Source organism: Xenopus tropicalis, chromosome 9, assembly GCF_000004195.4.
Source record: "Xenopus tropicalis strain Nigerian chromosome 9, UCB_Xtro_10.0, whole genome shotgun sequence".
Classification (NCBI taxonomy): domain Eukaryota; kingdom Metazoa; phylum Chordata; class Amphibia; order Anura; family Pipidae; genus Xenopus; species Xenopus tropicalis.
In genome coordinates, this window is record NC_030685.2 from 85,435,938 (window position 1) to 85,457,140 (window position 21,203).

General features: G+C 47.0%; 2 protein-coding genes across 7 annotated transcripts in view; one reads left to right on the top strand and one right to left on the bottom strand.

The window, feature by feature from the left end:
• LOC116407773 overlaps positions 1-21,203 on the bottom strand; it is an 880,143-nt gene that overhangs the window by 717,025 nt on the left and 141,915 nt on the right. The window lies entirely within an intron of this gene.
• tns1 (tensin 1) overlaps positions 1-21,203 on the top strand; it is a 244,620-nt gene that overhangs the window by 142,055 nt on the left and 81,362 nt on the right. For all 6 annotated transcript variants that reach the window (XM_031893769.1, XM_031893771.1, XM_031893772.1 and 3 more), the window contains 2 exons: positions 2,480-2,518; positions 17,087-17,128. In XM_031893769.1, coding sequence (XP_031749629.1) covers positions 2,480-2,518; positions 17,087-17,128 — 81 coding nt within the window. The remainder of the gene's footprint in view (positions 1-2,479; positions 2,519-17,086; positions 17,129-21,203) is intronic.

Consider the following 21,203-nt stretch of genomic DNA (forward strand, 5'->3'; position numbering starts at 1 on the left):
TTGTCCTACTGTCTCCATCTTGCCCTACTGTCTCCATCTTGTCCTACTGTCTCCATCTGGCCCTACTGTCTCCATCTTGCCCTACTGTCTCCATCTTGCCCTACTGTCCCCATCTTGTCCTACTGTCTCCATCTTGTCCTACTGTCTCCATCTTCCCCCGCTGTCTCCATCTTCCCCCACTGTCTCCATCTTGCCCTACTGTCTCCATCTTGCCCTACTGTCTCCATCTTGTCCTACTGTCTCCATCTTGCCCTACTGTCCCCATCTTGCCCTACTGTCTCCATCTTGTCCTACTGTCTCCATCTTGCCCTACTGTCTCCATCTTGTCCTACTGTCTCCATCTTGCCCTACTGTCCCCATCTTGTCCTACTGTCTCCATCTTGCTCTACTGTCCCCATCTTGCCCTACTGTCTCCATCTTGCCCTACTGTCTCCATCTTGCCCTACTGTCTCCATCTTGCCCTACTGTCTCCATCTTGCCCTACTGTCTCCATCTTGCCCTACTGTCTCCATCTTGTCCTACTGTCTCCATCTTGCCCTACTGTCTCCATCTTGTCCTACTGTCTCCATCTTGTCCTACTGTCTCCATCTTGCCCTACTGTCTCCATCTTGCCCGGCAGGCTCCATCCTGCTGTACTGTGCTCCTCTGTGGGGGCCCAGGCGAGTGCCCCTTCTTGGACCCCCATCTAAAGTGATTTCTGGAAGGAGCCTACCCAGCCCTGCATGACATTGCTGTCTTCAGCTCAATTGCCGAGATTAAAAGCAGCCCTGTGTTCCCTCTCTCCTCCTGTCCCCGTGCCAACTCCAGAGCCGGACCTGAATTAAATTATTGTGTGTTCCAATATTATCCTCTATTAGCCCCCAGAGAGCCAATCTGCCCCAGCTCTGAAGCTGGAGAGGGTGGGGGGGCTGCCCCCTAATCTGGTTAGTGAGATCAGTTTACAGGCTGAGTTGAAGGTTGCCAAATACATCCCGAAAATATGGCAACTGAGATGCCTCCATCATCCCCCCCGGTGACCTTCATTTCAATTAACAGAATCAAACAGAACAGCGGATCTTAAGCCTCTGGGTATTTCTATACAGGGGGCAATAGGGCAGTTTAATAGCCCAACAGGGGGGCACCGCCTTTACCTTGTGCTGGGAGAATCGTTCCGAAAATATAAATGGCATTGGCCGTCACCATGGGGCACAGAGGGTATGTCATAATACAGGTATAGGACCCTTTATCCAGAATGCTCGGGACCAAGGGTATTCCGGATAAGGGGTCTTTCCGTAATTTTGATCTCCATACCTTAAGTCTATTAAAAAATTAATAAAATAATAATTAAACCCAATAGGGCTGTTCTGCCCCCAATAAGGGGTAATTATATCTTAGTTGGGATCAAGTACAGGTACTGTTTTATTATTACAGAGAAAAGGGAATCATTTAACCATTAAATAAACCCAATAGGGCTGTTCTGCCCCAATAAGGGGTAATTATATCTTAGTTGGGATCAAGTACAGGTACTGTTTTATTATTACAGAGAAAAGGGAATCATTTAACCATTAAATAAACCCAATAGGGCTGTTCTGCCCCAATAAGGGGTAATTATATCTTAGTTGGGATCAAGTACAGGTACTGTTTTATTATTACAGAGAAAAGGGAATCATTTAACCATGAAATAAACCCAATAGGGCTGTTCTGCCCCAATAAGGAAATCAGTTTTAAAAATCTGAATTATTTAATTAAAATGGAGTCTATGGGAGACAGGCTTTCTGTAATTTGGAGCTTTCTGGATAATGGGTTTCCGGATAATGGATCTCATACCTGTATCATAAAATTATACTGGTGGGAGCTGCTATGTTGCAGTACCCTTTTGTGTGTTCTTATTGTCGGTATCACCCAGAATGTTTAACTTACCCTTTCCGCATATTCCTATCCCTTCTTCGTTGGTTTTCCATGGTTTCCATGGCTGTTAAGGCTGGGGGGGGGGGGTGTGTTGGGGGGGGGTCTAACACCGATGTTTTCTCAGCTGAATAATGACTCAGGGAGTGACAAAGTGAATGGGAACGCATTGTGTAATCACAGGGACAAAGTCGCACTTTGAAGCTGCATTAGGGAATATAAAAGTGATGCTGGGGCCCCCGGGGGCCGCTTCTAAGGAAACTTCTGCAGATTTATACTCCCCCCCACCCCTTTTTCCTAACATTGGGTGCCCAGATGTTTTATGAACTTCAATTCCCAACATGCCATTACTGTGATAATATGATTGGGTATTGCCGACGTTACAGCCAAGTTTAGGAAACGGGGACATACCCGGGTCTCAGCGGGGGGGAGAGTAAAGTCTTTGCACCTATCTGTATCTGGGGTAAAGTATTATAATAAACTAACGCCTTACTTGCCAAGCAGAATTTTGCCCAGCATTGCCCTTATTATATTATGAATATAACCTCTGTATCTAGCAGCGATCATGTGATTAATCCCTCCTCTTATGTTTCAGATTGCGTCGCCCTGTACTCCTCGGGTCAATTATGAGCTGGTAAGTGGCCAATTGTTTCAATTCTCCTGCAAATGTCTCCTAACATTAACTCTGTCTGGCTCATTTATTAATACTGGGCTAATATGTGCCTGGGCAGTAACCCATAGCAACCAATCAGTGATTAGCTGCGCTTAATTATAAAGTGTACTGTACTACAGCCTGGGCTGGCATCAGTAAATACAACTCCTCCAAGGGGCCCACTGGCCCTGTTTGCTGTACCCCTTACCCCCCCTGCTGGCCACCTCGACTCCAGCCAATCAGACATTTACTCTTCCCTGATCCTTATTTATAGGGGGACTGTACCACTGCAGCAAAGGGGGTAAGTACGGGACTAAGCAGGGTCTATAAGGAGAATTATCCCCCTGTCTGATTATCAATCCCTGGTCTATACAGAAAGCAGAGGCTCAGTCCAGTGATATAACGAAGGGGTTGGGTGTAAAACCCAATATTTACCCTCCAGGGGCGGGGGGGGCTGTCTGTACCCTTGTTGCCCCCTTCAGCTACGGCAGATTAGGAATTTCATGTTCCATCTCATTTCCCACTTATCGCACAAAAGAAAACATTCTGTAACTTTCCTGATTTATGAGCTCTTTAAATCTGCTCTGACCTAATAAATCACTGTACTGGGCAGGAGATAAGCCCCTTAGTGCCAGTCCCTGGTAATGTTCCCTCTGGGATTGGGCTGGGGCCCCCCAGTCCCTGGTAATGTTCCCTCTGGGATTGGGCTGGGGCCCCCCAGTCCCTGGTACGTCTCATTGTTCCCTCTGGGATTGGGCTGGGGCCCCCCAGTCCCTGGTACGTCTCATTGTTCCTTCTGGGATTGGGCTGGGGCCCCCCAGTCCCTGGTACGTCTCATTGTTCCCTCTGGGATTGGGCTGGGGCCCCCCAGTCCCTGGTATGTCTCATTGTTCCTTCTGGGATTGGGCTGGGGCCCCCCAGTCCCTGGTACGTCTCATTGTTCCCTCTGGGATTGGGCTGGGGCCCCCCAGTCCCTGGTACGTCTCATTGCTCCTTGTGGGATTGGGCTGGGGCCCCCCAGTCCCTGGTACGTCTTATTGTTCCTTCTGGGATTGGGCTGGGGCCCCCCAGTCCCTGGTACGTCTCATTGTTCCCTCTGGGATTGGGCTGGGGCCCCCCAGTCCCTGGTATGTCTCATTGTTCCTTCTGGGATTGGGCTGGGGCCCCCCAGTCCCTGGTACGTCTCATTGTTCCCTCTGGGATTGGGCTGGGGCCCCCCAGTCCCTGGTACGTCTCATTGCTCCTTGTGGGATTGGGCTGTGGCCCCCCAGTCCCTGGTACTTCTCACTGTACCCCCGGGGGCCCCCGTTGGGGCTGGGAAGGGCATAACCCCAGATCCGTGGGAGCAGAGGGTCCGTCTATTAATAGAAGAATCCTTGGCGTCTGGGGGATTTCTCTCGAGCAGAAATATTTTCTTTTACTGGGGGCTCTCAGGGTCTTTTCCTGGTGTAACTGACAGTATCACTTCCTACAGCAAATATCAGCCTCTCCCCGGGGACCTGCCCCTCTCTCAGTCAGACTCCGAGTTTATTGTATTAATTGCCCCAGTGTCACCCCCTGACGAGTGTATTGTATGAATTGCCCCTGTCTCACCCCCTGACGAGTGTATTGTATGAATTGCCCCTGTCTCACCCCCTGACGAGTGTATTGTATGAATTGCCCCAGTGTCACCCCCTGACAAGTGTATTGTATGAATTGCCCCTGTCTCACCCCCCGATGAGTGTATTGTATGAATTGCCCCTGTCTCACCCCCTGACGAGTGTATTGTATGAATTGCCCCAGTGTCACCCCCTGACAAGTGTATTGTATTAATTGCCCCAGTGTCACCCCCTGACGAGTGTATTGTATGAATTGCCCCTGTCTCACCCCCTGACGAGTGTATTGTATGAATTGCCCCTGTCTCACCCCCTGACAAGTGTATTGTATTAATTGCCCCAGTGTCACCCCCTGATAAGTGTATTGTATTAATTGCCCCTGTCTCACCCCCTGACGAGTGCATTGTATGAATTGCCCCAGTCTCACCCGCTGATAAGTGTATTGTATGAATTGCCCCAGTGTCACCCCCTGATAAGTGTATTGTATTAATTGCCCCAGTGTCACCCCCTGATAAGTGTATTGTATTAATTGCCCCATTCTCACCCACTGATAAGTGTATTGTATGAATTGCCCCTGTCTCACCCCCTGACGATTGTATTGTATGAATTGCCCCTGTCTCACCCCCTGATGAGTGTATTGTATAAATTGCCCCAGTGTCACCCCTTGACGAGTGTATTATATTAATTGCCCCCGTCTCACCCCCTGATGAGTGTATTGTATTAATTGCCCCTGTCTCACCCCCTGATAAGTGTATTGTATTAATTGCCTCTGTCTCACCCCCAGATACGTGTATTGTATGAATTGCCCCTGTCTCACCCCTTGACAAGTGTATTGTATGAATTGCCCCTGTCTCGCCCCCTGACGATTGTATTGTATGAATTGCCCCTGTCTCACCCCCTGATGAGTGTATTATATTAATTGCCCCTGTCTCACCCCCTGATAAGTGTATTGTATGAATTGCCCCTGTCTCACACCCTGATAAGTGTATTGTATGAATTGCCCCAGTGTCACCCCCTGATGAGTGTATTGTATGAATTGCCCCAGTGTCACCCCCTGATGAGTGTATTGTATGAATTGCCCCAGTGTCACCCCCTGATGAGTGTATTGTATGAATTGCCCCAGTGTCACCCCTTGACGAGTGTATTATATTAATTGCCCCGTCTCACCCCTTGACAAGTGTATTGTATGAATTGCCCCTGTCTCACCCCCTGATGAGTGTATTGTATGAATTGCCCCAGTCTCACACCCTGATAAGTGTATTGTATGAATTGCCCCAGTGTCACCCCCTGATGAGTGTATTGCCCCAGTCTCACCCCCTGACGATTGTATTGTTTGAATTGCCCCTGTCTCACCCCCGATGAGTGTATTGTATGAATTGCCCCCGTCTCACCCCCCATGAGTGTATTGTATGAATTGCCCCCGTCTCACCCCCCATGAGTGTATTGTATGAATTGCCCCCGTCTCACCCCCCATGAGTGTATTGTATGAATTGCCCCCGTCTCACCCCCTGATGAGTGTATTGTATGAATTGCCCCCGTCTCACCCCCTGATGAGTGTATTGTATGAATTGCCCCTGTCTCACCCCCGATGAGTGTATTGTATGAATTGCCCCCGTCTCACCCCCCATGAGTGTATTGTATGAATTGCCCCCGTCTCACCCCCCATGAGTGTATTGTATGAATTGCCCCCGTCTCACCCCCTGATGAGTGTATTGTATGAATTGCCCCTGTCTCACCCCCTGATGAGTGTATTGTATGAATTGCCCCTGTCTCACCCCCTGATGAGTGTATTGTATGAATTGCCCCTGTCTCACCCCCGATGAGTGTATTGTATGAATTGCCCCCGTCTCACCCCCTGATGAGTGTATTGTATGAATTGCCCCTGTCTCACCCCCTGATGAGTGTATTGTATGAATTGCCCCTGTCTCACCCCCTGATGAGTGTATTGTATGAATTGCCCCTGTCTCACCCCCGATGAGTGTATTGTATGAATTGCCCCCGTCTCACCCCCTGATGAGTGTATTGTATGAATTGCCCCTGTCTCACCCCCTGATAAGTGTATTGTATGAATTGCCCCAGTCTCACCCCCTGATGAGTGTATTGTATGAATTGCCCCTGTCTCACCCCCAGATACGTGTATTGTATGAATTGCCCCCGTCTCACCCCCTGATGAGTGTATTGTATGAATTGCCCCCGTCTCACCCCGATTAGTGTATTGTATGAATTGCCCCTGTCTCACCCCCGATGAGTGTATTGTATGAATTGCCCCCGTCTCACCCCCTGATAAGTGTATTGTATGAATTGCCCCCGTCTCACCCCCTGATGAGTGTATTGTATGAATTGCCCCCGTCTCACCCCCTGATGAGTGTATTGTATGAATTGCCCCCGTCTCACCCCCGATTAGTGTATTGTATGAATTGCCCCTGTCTCACCCCCGATGAGTGTATTGTATGAATTGCCCCCGTCTCACCCCCTGATAAGTGTATTGTATGAATTGCCCCCGTCTCACCCCCTGATAAGTGTATTGTATGAATTGCCCCCGTCTCACCCCCTGATGAGTGTATTGTATGAATTGCCCCCGTCTCACCCCCGATTAGTGTATTGTATGAATTGCCCCTGTCTCACCCCCGATGAGTGTATTGTATGAATTGCCCCCGTCTCACCCCCTGATGAGTGTATTGTATGAATTGCCCCTGTCTCACCCCCGATTAGTGTATTGTATGAATTGCCCCTGTCTCACCCCCCATGAGTGTATTGTATGAATTGCCCCTGTCTCACCCCCCATGAGTGTATTGTATGAATTGCCTCTGTCTCACCCCTGATGAGTGTATTGTATGAATTGCCCCTGTCTCACCCCCGATGAGTGTATTGTATGAATTGCCCCTGTCTCACCCCCTGATGAGTGTATTGTATTAATTGCCCCTGTCTCACCCCCAGATACGTGTATTGTATGAATTGCCTCTGTCTCACCCCTGATGAGTGTATTGTATTAATTGCCCCTGTCTCACCCCCTGATGAGTGTATTGTATGAATTGCCCCCGTCTCACCCCCATGAGTGTATTGTATGAATTGCCCCCGTCTCACCCCCTGATGAGTGTATTGTATGAATTGCCCCTGTCTCACCCCCGATGAGTGTATTGTATGAATTGCCTCTGTCTCACCCCCTGATGAGTGTATTGTATGAATTGCCTCTGTCTCACCCCCTGATGAGTGTATTGTATGAATTGCCCCCGTCTCACCCCCCATGAGTGTATTGTATGAATTGCCCCAGTCTCACCCCCCATGAGTGTATTGTATGAATTGCCCCAGTCTCACCCCCCATGAGTGTATTGTATGAATTGCCCCAGTCTCACCCCCCATGAGTGTATTGTATGAATTGCCCCCGTCTCACCCCCCATGAGTGTATTGTATGAATTGCCCCAGTCTCACCCCCCATGAGTGTATTGTATGAATTGCCCCCGTCTCACCCCCCATGAGTGTATTGTATGAATTGCCCCAGTCTCACCCCCCATGAGTGTATTGTATGAATTGCCCCCGTCTCACCCCCCATGAGTGTATTGTATGAATTGCCCCAGTCTCACCCCCCATGAGTGTATTGTATGAATTGCCCCAGTCTCACCCCCCATGAGTGTATTGTATGAATTGCCCCCGTCTCACCCCCTGATGAGTGTATTGTATGAATTGCCTCTGTCTCACCCCCTGATGAGTGTATTGTATTAATTGCCCCTGTCTCACCCCCCATGAGTGTATTGTATGAATTGCCCCAGTGTCACCCCCTGATGAGTGTATTGTATGAATTGCCCCCGTCTCACCCCCCATGAGTGTATTGTATGAATTGCCCCAGTCTCACCCCCCATGAGTGTATTGTATGAATTGCCCCCGTCTCACCCCCCTGCCCCGTGCCCCCAGCCTGACGCAGTACTGTAATTTATTAGCAACTCTGGAAACGAAAATATTTCTACATAGATTTTGCTGGGCAAATTAAAGGGGATATAAACCCTAACGTCCCATTTCCACTACTGAGCGTAACTCTAAGCAACTCTCAAATATACATTCATTTCATTGGATCCCCTTCCGCCCTGCCAATCAGCTGGCTTCTGCCCCGTAGTCCCAGGCCAATGAGACGTCACTTATGGACCGGGGCAGAACCACGCATGGACCCAGCTCGTCTTTCCATTTGGCGTTTGGGGAGCGAAGACGCCTCCGACCACAACCCCCCCCCTCTCTTCTAATAATCATTTCCAAATCACACAGCGGCCCCTTTTATCTGCGAGACAGAGCCAATGAGCGCCCTGACCGCGCCGTAGGGGCCCCGCGCCGGGGATAGAGTCTATTTACGGAGGCAGAGTGCCAGCTCATGGGGCTATTTTAATATCTCGGCGCTTGCCATACAAAATAACATAGATGAAGGAAATCAAAGTCAGAAGATCGGGAGCCAATCAAAGGAGAGAATTCCCTCCTCGAAGATCAAAAAAAACCCCCAAAAACCGCCATCAATTCCCAGGGCGCGTGTTTATTTTAGTGCGTTTATTCCCAGTGTTTCTCTTTGGCTTTTGATTGGGAGATAAAATCTTACAAGCCGTTGCCATAAATATATATATATACAGTATATATCCCCCACTAGAGCTCCCAGCATTCCCTGTGAATAACTGAACTGCAGCTAGTCTGTCAGATTAGCTGGGGATGCTGGGAGTTGTAGGTGGGGCAAAACTCAGGGCCGGCTATTTCCATGTAATAAAGACATTGATATTCTGAGATAATTTGCAATTGGTCTTCATTTTTTATTCACTATGGTTTTTGAGTTACGCAGCTTTTGGTTCGGCAGCTCTCCGATTTGGTTTTTCTGGTTGCTAGGGTCTTATTTACCTTAGCAACCAGGCCATGGTTTAAACAAGAGACAGGAATATGAATGGGAGAGGGACTGAATAGAAAGATAAGGAATAAAAAGTAACAATAATAAATAAACTGGAGCCTCACAGAGCAATAGGGTTTGGTTGCCGGGGTCAGTGACCCCCCTATTTGAAAGCTGAAAAGATGTAGAAGAGGAAGGAAAATCATTCAAAAACTGTAGCAAATAAATAATGAAGACCAATTGCAAAGTTGCTAGGAATACAGCAGCCTATTACATACCTGTAACCGCCCCTTTAAATAGATTGTTTGGAAGGATCACATGTACAGGAAACACCGCTCTGCCCATTCACATTCAAGGTCACTTGGCCGCCGCCCCTTTAGGCGATGTCCAGTCCCGTGGTTCCGGGGTACCCAGCGCAGTGCCTGATTCTCTACCTTGGCCTCTATGGCTGGCAGTTAGGGATCGCTGTGTGTTACAGGGCAAACGGCGCCACTTGCTGGGCAGCAACAGTTCTGCACTCGTTCCTTTAGCAGAGAGATAATAAGATATTAATATTAAGTCTAAGCAACTTTTCAATTGGTCTTCGTTATTTATTTCCTTTAGTTTTCAATCTATTTGCCTTCTTGCAGCTTTCAAATGGGGGTCACTGACCCCGGCAGCCAAACCCTATTGCTCTGTGAGGCTCCAGTTTTATTGTTATTGTTACTTTTTATTCCTTATCTTTCTATTCAGCCCCTCCCCTATTCATATACCAGCCTCTTATTCAAACTGCTACCTGGTTGCTAAGGTTATTTGGACCCTAGCAACCAAATAGCTGCTGAAACTCCAAACTGCAGAGCAGTTAAACAAAAAGGGAAATAGCGAAAAAAACTACAAATAATAAAAAATGAAGACCAACTGCAAATTGTCTCAGAATGTTACTCTCTACATCAAAGTAAAAGTTAACTCTAAGATGGATGAACCCTTGCATATGGGGCAATAGAAAAAGGATGACCTTTCCCATTGGCTGCAACAGGTGATCAAGAAACATAGTAGCAGTGGGTGGAAAAAGACACAAAGCTTTGAGTTTTATACTTGAAATGAAGTACACACCCCCCCCCCCCCATAAAAAACCAGACTCCCTTTTTAAAAAAGATAATCCTTGATAATTGGACAAGGGTTTATTTCCCCTTTAAATCAGCTTTTTTTCACTATTGGCAGCCCACTGCTCCCTGATTGGCGGTGAGTTTTAGAAAAAAGTTCCACATCTTTCCCCAACATGTACTAGGACTACAAATCCCAGCATGCCCTGGGAGGCCCTGGGGCGGGGCTTGCTGCACGGATGTTTCTCTGTGTTTGTTCTGTTGGTTCCTCGGGAACAACCCGTCTCCTGTCAGAAGCAATAAACCCTGAGAGGAGGCAGAATCCTTAAACCAATTTGCCTCGGCCGCTCCAGCTCTCACAGCCAATGGCGGAATAGTGAGAAATGATGCTTTCCTGTGATTGGCCAGTTGCAGGGTGCGGGGTCTGTGGGACTGAGAGTATGTGTAGGGGCCAGTATTTCATTAACACCCATATACTTGCAGCCCCCCCATATCCACACACCTTAGCACTCCCCCCCCAACCAGCCCCGGATTCTGGGAGTTGTAGTTCAACAACACCCCACTACCCTTGCATTAGTAAATATGGAGAAATAAGAAAAAAGTTGCCCGATTAGTATGTTACAGGCCTGTTTTTAGCAACTTTTCAATTGGTCTTTTTTAAACTGTTTATAGTTTTTGAATGATCTGTTTTTGACTCTTTCCAGCTTTCCAATGGGGGTCACTGACCCCGGCAGCCAAAAAGAAACCTGTTTCTCTGTCAGGTTCCAATTCAGGGTCGGACTGGGCCGCCGGGACACCGGGAAAAATCCCGTTGGGCCCCAGCACTAGTGGGCCCTAGTGGCCCAGACCCGACCCATGCTGGCGCTCCCCCTGTCCGTTCAGGGGAGGACATTGGGTGGGGGAACCCTGCGGGGGGTTAGGGGGACCCCTGCAGGGGGGGTTAGGGGTCGTAGCCAGCGGGGGGCACCTGCACCCCCCAGTCCGACCCTGCTCCTATTTTATTGTTACGGTTATTTTTCTTCCTTATCTTTCCATATAGACTTTCAAAGTACTGCCTAGTTGCTAGGTTAATTTGGACCATAGCAACCAGATAGCTGCTGAAATTCCAAACTAGAACAAAAAAAAGCTCAATAATTTAATAACAACAAATAATAAAAAATGAAGACTAATTGCAAATTGTCTCAGATCGCAGATCTGCGTATCAGACACAAGAGAAGCCATAAGGTGGCCATACACAGGCAACCTATTGCAATATCTGACCAATCAGACCACAAGAATGATGGACAGTTATTGTAGGAGGGGCCATACATGTGTAGCAGGGCTTTGGGGGGAGGGGGTCTGAATGGTCGGGACAGGGAGATGGGGAAAGGGGCCAATGTCAAGTGCAGAATGAGCAAAGTGACCGGACAAGTGGCCAATGATTGGGGAGTCAATGCCAAATGAAATCAATGGGTGACATCACAATGGTGCACCCATACTGGGCACCCACAGGGAGGTAGCTAAGGGGGGTGCTGCTCTCAGCAGTTGTGGCCTCCTCAGTATGTAACCCCCAGCTGTCAGTGGGTGCTGGGAGTCCTAGTAAAGTTTACACTCCCCTCCTATTTAGCATCAGTGACGCCACAATGGAGCAGATTTATCTGAGATTCCCTGAGCGCAATGAAGTTTAATTCCTAGAAAACCCAAAATATCTGTGGTTTATCTACTTGTGACACAAACCCCCAGGCTTCCTTCCTCCGACCCACAGTTCTGCTTTTTATTGTATTTTTATCCCCACGTATAAGGAGAAAGCATTGGTTAAAGGGGAACTTCACCCCACAATAATGAAGGAAAAGACCACTTCCCAATAGCCATTCATTGAAAATGTTAGTTATGTCAATGGAATTGCAACTAAAAGCAGCATCTGTCTGGCCGTCTGTATTCCCTGCACTGCTGGTTCTGACTACTGAAATTATGTAGCGGAATCCAGAGCCAGAATAGGCGACTGGACTGTGACTCAGAGGGAGCGAGTTTCCGTTACTATCGCCCTATTGGATGAGTCACCCCGTCACCCCATGACTCAGGCACCCAGACTGCCTGTTGGATATAGGCTCCTACTACCTTTTAGCAGAGTTTGTCTCTATGGCGCCCCCTGCAGGTGATAGCCTGAAAATGCAACCGAGGGGCATTTTATGATTAAAATGAAGACCAACTGCAAATTATTTTTAGAAAATCGTTGCCTTCGTCATACTGAAGGTTAATTTACTTTCGGCATAGCCACGGGAGTTCTTAGCCCCCCTGTAAGAATGAGCGACTCCCTGCACCCTGCGGGGGCCTCTGGCTGAAGGGGGGGGGGGTATTATGAGGGGCCGGTCACACCTGGACAGCTGTGTGCAGATCCCCCTGAAGTGTTTTCCTGTGGACTAGACGCCATATGTAATAAGGCCCCAAAGGGCCCGGCTGACTGAGACGCAGACATATTTTTGGTTTTATTCACAGCCTGTTTGTCCTGAAACATAGGGGGGGGGGGGCGGAATATTCCGGGGCAGGAATGTGACCAAACAGAAACAAGTTGTTGGAAACACAAGAGGGGCTGTAGGAAATGTCTGGAATGTTTTATTGCGACTTCAATCCCTGCAAGTCTCGCCCTTTGTGGTTATGGGGGTCAGCCACCGCGTACGGGTAGCGCCAGGGTTGGTGGGTACTTGGTCTTTCCTATACCCAGAGGCACCAATCCGTGTAACTTGAATGTATCTGCTTCCTAGCAAGGGATGGAACGGCAGGGTGCTGTGTATAGTAAGGCAAGCTGGTGTCAGGGGGAAGGGGTGTAACTGCAGGGGGCTGTGTATAGTAAGGCAAGCTGGTGTCAGGGGAAAGGAGTGTAAGTGCAGGGGGCTGTGTATAGTAAGGCAAGCTGGTGTCAGGGGAAAGGAGTGTAAGTGCAGGGGGCTGTGTATAGTAAGGCAAGCTGGTGTCAGGGCAAAGGAGTGTAAGTGCAGGGAGCTGTGTATAGTAAGGCAAGCTGGTGTCAGGGGAAAGGAGTGTAAGTGCAGGGGGCTGTGTATAGTAAGGCAAGCTGGTGTCAGGGCAAAGGAGTGTAAGTGCAGGGAGCTGTGTATAGTAAGGCAAGCTGGTGTCAGGGGAAAGGAGTGTAACTGCAGGGGGCTGTGTATAGTAAGGCAAGCTGGTGTCAGGGGAAAGGAGTGTAAGTGCAGGGAGCTGTGTATAGTAAGGCAAGCTGGTGTCAGGGGAAAGGAGTGTAAGTGCAGGGAGCTGTGTATAGTAAGGCAAGCTGGTGTCAGGGGAAAGGAGTGTAAGTGCAGGGGGCTGTGTATAGTAAGGCAAGCTGGTGTCAGGGGAAAGGAGTGTAACTGCAGGGGGCTGTGTATAGTAAGGCAAGCTGGTGTCAGGGGAAAGGAGTGTAAGTGCAGGGGGCTGTGTATAGTAAGGCAAGCTGGTGTCAGGGGAAAGGACTGTTTATACATACTATATATATACTTAAAAAAACATGCTGTGTAAGTCTGTCCTATAACGCTGAGAGTTGCAGTAGCACAACAGCTGGATAGGGTGCAGGTTGGATATAAATAAAGGGGCCCCATGAGTTATTTACCCCGGACCCCTGGGACCTGATCTGAATAAAGATGAAAAGATCAAAGCATTTAAAGGCCAAACATTCCCATGACACGAGGAAACATTTGTCCAGTGCCAGTTAATTGTCATTTCTATAGAAGCGGCTCCTATCTGCCATCAGTGCTCCCTGCCAGCTCCTATCTGCCATCAGTGCTCCCTGCCAGCTCCTATCTGCCATCAGTGCTCCCTGCCAGCTCCTAATGACCCACGTGTCGTGTGACAGGCGGCAGTTTGAATGTCAGAATTATGACTCTATCAGTGGAGAAAAGATCAGCAGTTTGTTGTTGATGGTACCAGTCCCCCAAGCGCTGCCCCCGGGCTCTGTAGGATGGGCACCGTGTGACTGGCACAGCCCTGTGACTCATGAGGTGCCACACGACTCTCTATCTGGGGCTCTGTGGTCTGGGTTGGATGGCGCCCAGTAACCAATCAGCAGATCCTCACTACTTGCACTACTGGCGTCCAACGCCCTGGAACCAACATGGGGGGAGGTGGCACCCAGTTCTGTTCTTGATACTTATACAGTCCTGCCCTGCTTTATGGCTGAGATTCTAGCTATCTGTATAACAGAGCATTCTGTCACAGTGGCACAGATCCTATCTGATCCCCCCCATTGTAAGCAGCAGTCCTGCCCTGCTTTATGGCTGAGATTCTAGCTATCTGTATAACAGAGCATTCTGTCACAGTGGCACAGATCCTATCTGATCCCCCCATTGTAAGCAGCAGTCCTGCCCTGCTTTATGGCTGAGATTCTAGCTATCTGTATAACAGAGCATTCTGTCACAGTGGCACAGATCCTATCTGATCCCCCCCATTGTAAGCAGCAGTCCTGCCCTGCTTTATGGCTGAGATTCTAGCTATCTGTATAACAGAGCATTCTGTCACAGTGGCACAGATCCTATCTGATACCCCCCCTATTGTAAGCAGCAGTCCTGCCCTGCTTTATGGCTGAGATTCTAGCTATCTGTATAACAGAGCATTCTGTCACAGTGGCACAGATCCTATCTGATCCCCCCCATTGTAAGCAGCAGTCCTGCCCTGCTTTATGGCTGAGATTCTAGCTATCTGTATAACAGAGCATTCTGTCACAGTGGCACAGATCCTATCTGATCCCCCCATTGTAAGCAGCAGTCCTGCCCTGCTTTATGGCTGAGATTCTAGCTATCTATATAACAGAGCATTCTGTCACAGTGGCACAGATCCTATCTGATCCCCCCATTGTAAGCAGCAGTCCTGCCCTGCTTTATGGCTGAGATTCTAGCTATCTGTATAACAGAGCATTCTGTCACAGTGGCACAGATCCTATCTGATCCCCCCATTGTAAGCAGCAGTCCTGCCCTGCTTTATGGCTGAGATTCTAGCTATCTGTATAACAGTGTAGGAAGGTGTCACTGGGTGCTGAATGCTCCTTGCACCCTCAGTGCAGATTCACACTTTTCATTCCAAGCCTGTGTGTGCATAGTGGGAGCTATAATAAGCTTTCCTGTGGCAGCGAATCACATGCTGGATGCAGCCGACGTATCTTCCTTCTCACAAGGATGGTGAAACTGTGTAAGAGGTTCGAGCCTCACGTATCACAAACGCATCGTATGATCCCAGCGCCAAACTCGTGTGCGTCATACTCAGCACTAAAGGGGAGATTGCAGTTCTAATTGGCTTTGTTTCGTATGCTGACAATATGAGCAGCTTTGCTATTGGTCTTTAAAAAAAATAATTCTTCCTGGTTACTAGGGTCAGGGAACCTAGCAACCTGAATATGTATGGGGGGCGGGGGTTACCCTTAATATAACTTTTATTATGTTATAGAAAGAACAATTCTAAGCAACTTTTCAATTGGTCTTCACTATTTATTTCTTATGGTGTTTTAATTATTTGCCTTCTTCTTCTAACTCTTTGCAGCTTTCAAATGGGGGTCACTGACCCCGGGAGCCAAACCCTATTGCTCTTTGAGGCTCCAGTTTTATTGTTATTATTACTATTAATAACTTTTTTCAATTCAGTTCCTCTTCTATTTATATATCAGTGTCTCATCCACACCACTCCCTGGTTTCTAAGGTCATTTGGACCCTAGCAACCAGATAGCTGTTATAACTCCAAACTAGAGAGTTTCTCAAGAATGACTGAAATAATTTAAAAAGCTACCAATAGTAAAAAATGAAGACCAATTGCAAATTGTCTCAGAATATCACTTTCTACATCATAATAAAAGTTAACTCAAAGGTGAACTACCCCTTTACGTTATAGAATGACCAATTCTAAGCAACTTTTCCATTGGTCTTTATAATTTATTTGTTATAGTTTTTGAACAATTTCCCTTCTTCTCTTTGCAGCTTTTAAATGGGGGTCACTGACCCCGGCAGCCAAACCCTATTGCTCTGTGAGGCTCCAGTTTTATTGTTATTGTTACTTTTTATTCCTTATCTTTCTATTCAGCCCCTCCCCTATTCATATATCAGCCACTTTCTCAAATCACTCCCTGGTTACTAAGGTAAACTGGACCCTAGCAACCAGATTATACCGCGGAAATTCCAAACTGGAAAGCTGCGGAACAAAAAGTAAAATAATTAAAAAACTACCAATAATAAAAAATGAAGACCAATTGCAAATTGTCTCAGAATATCCCTCTCTACATCATACTTAGAGTTAATTTAAAGTTTAAAAATCCCTGGTATAGCCACTCAGGGGGGGGGAAATTTTGGCAGGCACTCCTTTTACCCAGGGTAGTATTGGCCCTAGAGCCAATGTTCATGATTATTATTATTATTAACATTTATTTATAAAGCGCCAACATATCCCGCAGCGCTGTACAATAAGTGGGTTTCATACATTGGGCATACAGAGTAACATATAAAGCAATCAATAACCAATACAGGAGGTGAAGGGAGCCCTGCCCAAAAGAGCTTACACTCTACAAGGAGTAACATATACAGCAATCAATAACCGATACAGGAGGGGAAGAGAGCCCTGCCCCAAAGAGCTTACACTCTACAAGGAGTAACATATAAAGCAATCAGTAACCGATACAGGAGGGGAAGGGAGCCCTGCCCAAAAGAGCTTACACTCTACAAGGAGTAACATATAAAGCAATCAGTAACCGATACAGGAGGGGAAGGGAGCCCTGCCCAAAAGAGCTTACACTCTACAAGGAGTAACATATAAAGCAATCAGTAACCGATACAGGAGGGGAAGAGAGCCCTGCCCAAAAGAGCTTACAATCTACAAGGAGTAACATATAAAGCAATCAGTAACCGATACAGGAGGGGAAGAGAGCCCTGCCCAAAAGAGCTTACAATCTACAAGGAGTAACATATAAAGCAATCAGTAACCGATACAGGAGGGGAAGAGAGCCCTGCCCAAAAGAGCTTACAATCTACAACTGATTTTGTCTAATGCTCCCCCTCTTATTCCTTTTCAGCCGTCAAGCTCTGAAAGCCCCCAGAAGAATGTAGAAACCACAGTAAGTATTGTACTATATTGTCCGAGGGAGTCAGTATGGCAGCTTCTGGGTAATGCGCTTTTCTAGATTAGTCTATTTGTTTGCATTGTGCCTACTGTCCAACCTGTGGCAGCGTTGTACTTGCTTGGAGAACTACAACTCCCATCATCCCCAGTCGTAGCTGGAGGAGCTCAGGCATACTGCAAGAGCAATTAGTGGTCCCCGGTTAGGGAAGGGGTTAACGAAGCTTTTATTCACATCAGCTGATAAGATCCTGACTCTCCGGCTGCTGTGAAAATGAATGAGGGAGGGAGGGAGAGGAAGGAGCGTCCCCCTTTAGCTCCGGCAGCCGCTACCCGCTTCCCACTGAAGCCTCTGATTCGTCACCGTATGGCAGCGACCATGGATACACGGCCAAGGATAATTCCATCTTGGGGTTAAAGATAAAAAGCTCTGGTTGGACTTGGCTCGAAGCGTTGGGACCAGAAGTTGCTATGATGCCCTGGAATAGGCTGGCGCGGGTTCTCAGCCTCAAGGTAAGATGGCTGGGCGCCCAACCAGCGGGCTTTATTCCCATTTGGGCAGTGCCATTCTCACTTACAGAAGTGCATTGTCCTCTGTGCAAACAGGTTATTTAACCCTGTGTCGGGAGACATTGGGCCAGTTGGTCCGGTATTGTGGGGCTGGACCCCCCCAGGGAGGCTCAGACTGAAGGGCAGTCAGGGGGAGATTTAGGGGCTAAATTCAAACTCACTTTTTCCATTAGCCCAAGGGGGACCCAAGGAACTATAGAAGGGTGACTGTTATGACAGTGGAACTATAGAAGGGTGACTGTTATGACAGTGGAACTATAGAAGGGTGACTGTTATGACAGTGGAACTATAGTAGGGTGACTGTTATGACAGTGGAACTATAGTAGGGTGACTGTTATGACTGTGGAACTATAGTAGGGTGACTGTTATGACAGTGGAACTATAGTAGAGTGACTGTTATGACTGTGGAACTATAGAAGGGTGACTGTTATGACTGTGGAACTATAGTAGGGTGACTGTTATGACAGTGGAACTATAGTAGAGTGACTGTTATGACTGTGGAACTATAGAAGGGTGACTGTTATGACTGTGGAACTATAGAAGGGTGACTGTTATGACAGTGGAACTATAGTAGGGTTACTGTTATGACAGTGGAACTATAGTAGGGTGACTGTTATGACAGTGGAACTATAGTAGAGTGACTGTTATGACTGTGGAACTATAGAAGGGTGACTGTTATGACAGTGGAACTATAGTAGGGTGACTGTTATGACTGTGGAACTATAGTAGGGTGACTATAATGACTGTGGAACTATAGAAGGGTGACTATAATGACTGTGGAACTATAGTAGCGTGACTGTTATGACTGTGGAACTATAGTAGGGTGACTGTTATGACAGTGGAACTATAGTAGGGTGACTGTTATGACTGTGGAACTATAGTAGGGTGACTATAATGACTGTGGAACTATAGAAGGGTGACTATAATGACTGTGGAACTATAGTAGCGTGACTGTTATGACTGTGGAACTATAGTAGGGTGACTATAATGACTGTGGAACTATAGAAAGGTGACTATAATGACTGTGGAACTATAGTAGGGTGACTGTTATGACTCTAACTCACTTTTTCCATTAGCCCTGAAATTATAGCAGGGTGACCCAAGGAACTATAGTAGGGTGACTGTTATGACAGTGGAACTATAGTAGGGTGACTGTTATGACTGTGGAACTATAGTAGGGTGACTATAATGACTGTGGAACTATAGAAGGGTGACCTTTATGACTGTGGAACTATAGAAGGGTGACTATAATGACTGTGGAACTATAGTAGGGTGACTGTTATGACAGTGGAACTATAGTAGGGTGACTGTTATGACAGTGGAACTATAGTAGGGTGACTGTTATGACTGTGGAACTATAGTAGGGTGACTATAATGACTGTGGAACTATAGAAGGGTGACCTTTATGACTGTGGAACTATAGTAGGGTGACTGTTATGACTGTGGAACTATAATAGGGTGACTGTTATGACTGTGGAACTATAGTAGGGTGACTGTTATGACTGTGAAACTATAGTAGGGTGACTGTTATGACTGTGGAACTATAGAAGGGTGACTATAATGACTGTGAAACTATAGTAGGGTGACTGTTATGACTGTGGAACTATAGAAGGGTGACTATAATGACTGTGGACCTATAGTAGGGTTACTGTTATGACTGTGGAACTATAGAAGGGTGACTATAATGACTGTGGACCTATAGTAGGGTTACTGTTATGACTGTGGAACTATAGAAGGGTGACTATAATGACTGTGGACCTATAGTAGGGTTACTGTTATGACTGTGGAACTATAGAAGGGTGACTATAATGACTGTGGACCTATAGTAGGGTGACTGTTATGACAGTGGAACTATAGTAGGGTGACTATAATGACTGTGGACCTATAGTAGGGTGACTGTTATGACAGTGGAACTATAGTAGGGTGACTATAATGACTGTGGACCTATAGTAGGGTGACTGTTATGACTGTGGAACTATAGAAGGGTGACTATAATGACTGTGGACCTATAGTAGGGTGACTGTTATAACAGTGGAACTATAGTAGGGTGACTGTTATGACTGTGGAACTATAGAAGGGTGACTGTTATGACTGTGGAACTATAGAAGGGTGACTATAATGACTGTGGACCTATAGTAGGGTTACTGTTAAGACTGTGGAACTATAGAAGGGTGACTATAATGACTGTGGACCTATAGTAGGGTTACTGTTATGACAGTGGAACTATAGTAGGGTGACTATAATGACTGTGGACCTATAGTAGGGTGACTGTTATGACAGTGGAACTATAGTAGGGTGACTATAATGACTGTGGACCTATAGTAGGGTGACTGTTATGACTGTGGAACTATAGAAGGATGACTATAATGACTGTGGACCTATAGTAGGGTTACTGTTATGACTGTGGAACTATAGAAGGGTGACTATAATGACTGTGGACCTATAGTAGGATGACTGTTATGACAGTGGAACTATAGTAGGGTGACTGTTATGACAGTGGAACTATAGTAGGGTGACTGTTATGACTGTGGAACTATAGTAGGGTGACTGTTATGACTGTGGAACTATAGTAGGGTGACTGTTATGACAGTGGAACTATAGTAGGGTGACTGTTATGACAGTGGAACTATAGTAGGGTGACTGTTATGACAGTGGAACTATAGTAGGGTGACTGGTATGACAGTGGAACTATAGAAGGGTGGCTGTTATGACAGTGGAACTATAGTAGGGTGACTGGTATGACAGTGGAACTATAGAAGGGTGGCTGTTATGACAGTGGAACTATAGTAGGGTGACTGGTATGACAGTGGAACTATAGAAGGGTGACTGGTATGACAGTGGAACTATAGAAGGGTGGCTGTTATGACAGTGGAACTATAGAAGGGTGACTGGTATGACAGTGGAACTATAGAAGGGTGGCTGTTATGACAGTGGAACTATAGAAGGGTGACTGGTATGACAGTGGAACTATAGAAGGGTGGCTGTTATGACAGTGGAACTATAGAAGGGTGACTGGTATGACAGTGGAACTATAGAAGGGTGGCTGTTATGACAGTGGAACTATAGTAGGGTGACTGTTATGACAGTGGAACTATAGTAGGGTGACTGGTATGACAGTGGAACTATAGAAGGGTGACTGTTATGACTGTGGACCTATAGTAGGGGGACTGTTATGACAGTGGAACTATAGTAGGGTGACTGTTATGACAGTGGAACTATAGTAGGGTGACTGTTATGACAGTGGACCTATAGTAGGGTTACTGTTATGACAGTGGAACTATAGAAGGGTGGCTGTTATGACAGTGGAACTATAGAAGGGTGGCTGTTATGACAGTGGAACTATAGTAGGGTGACTGTTATGACAGTGGACCTATAGTAGGGTTACTGTTATGACAGTGGAACTATAGAAGGGTGGCTGTTATGACAGTGGAACTATAGAAGGGTGGCTGTTATGACAGTGGAACTATAGTAGGGTGACTGGTATGACAGTGGAACTATAGAAG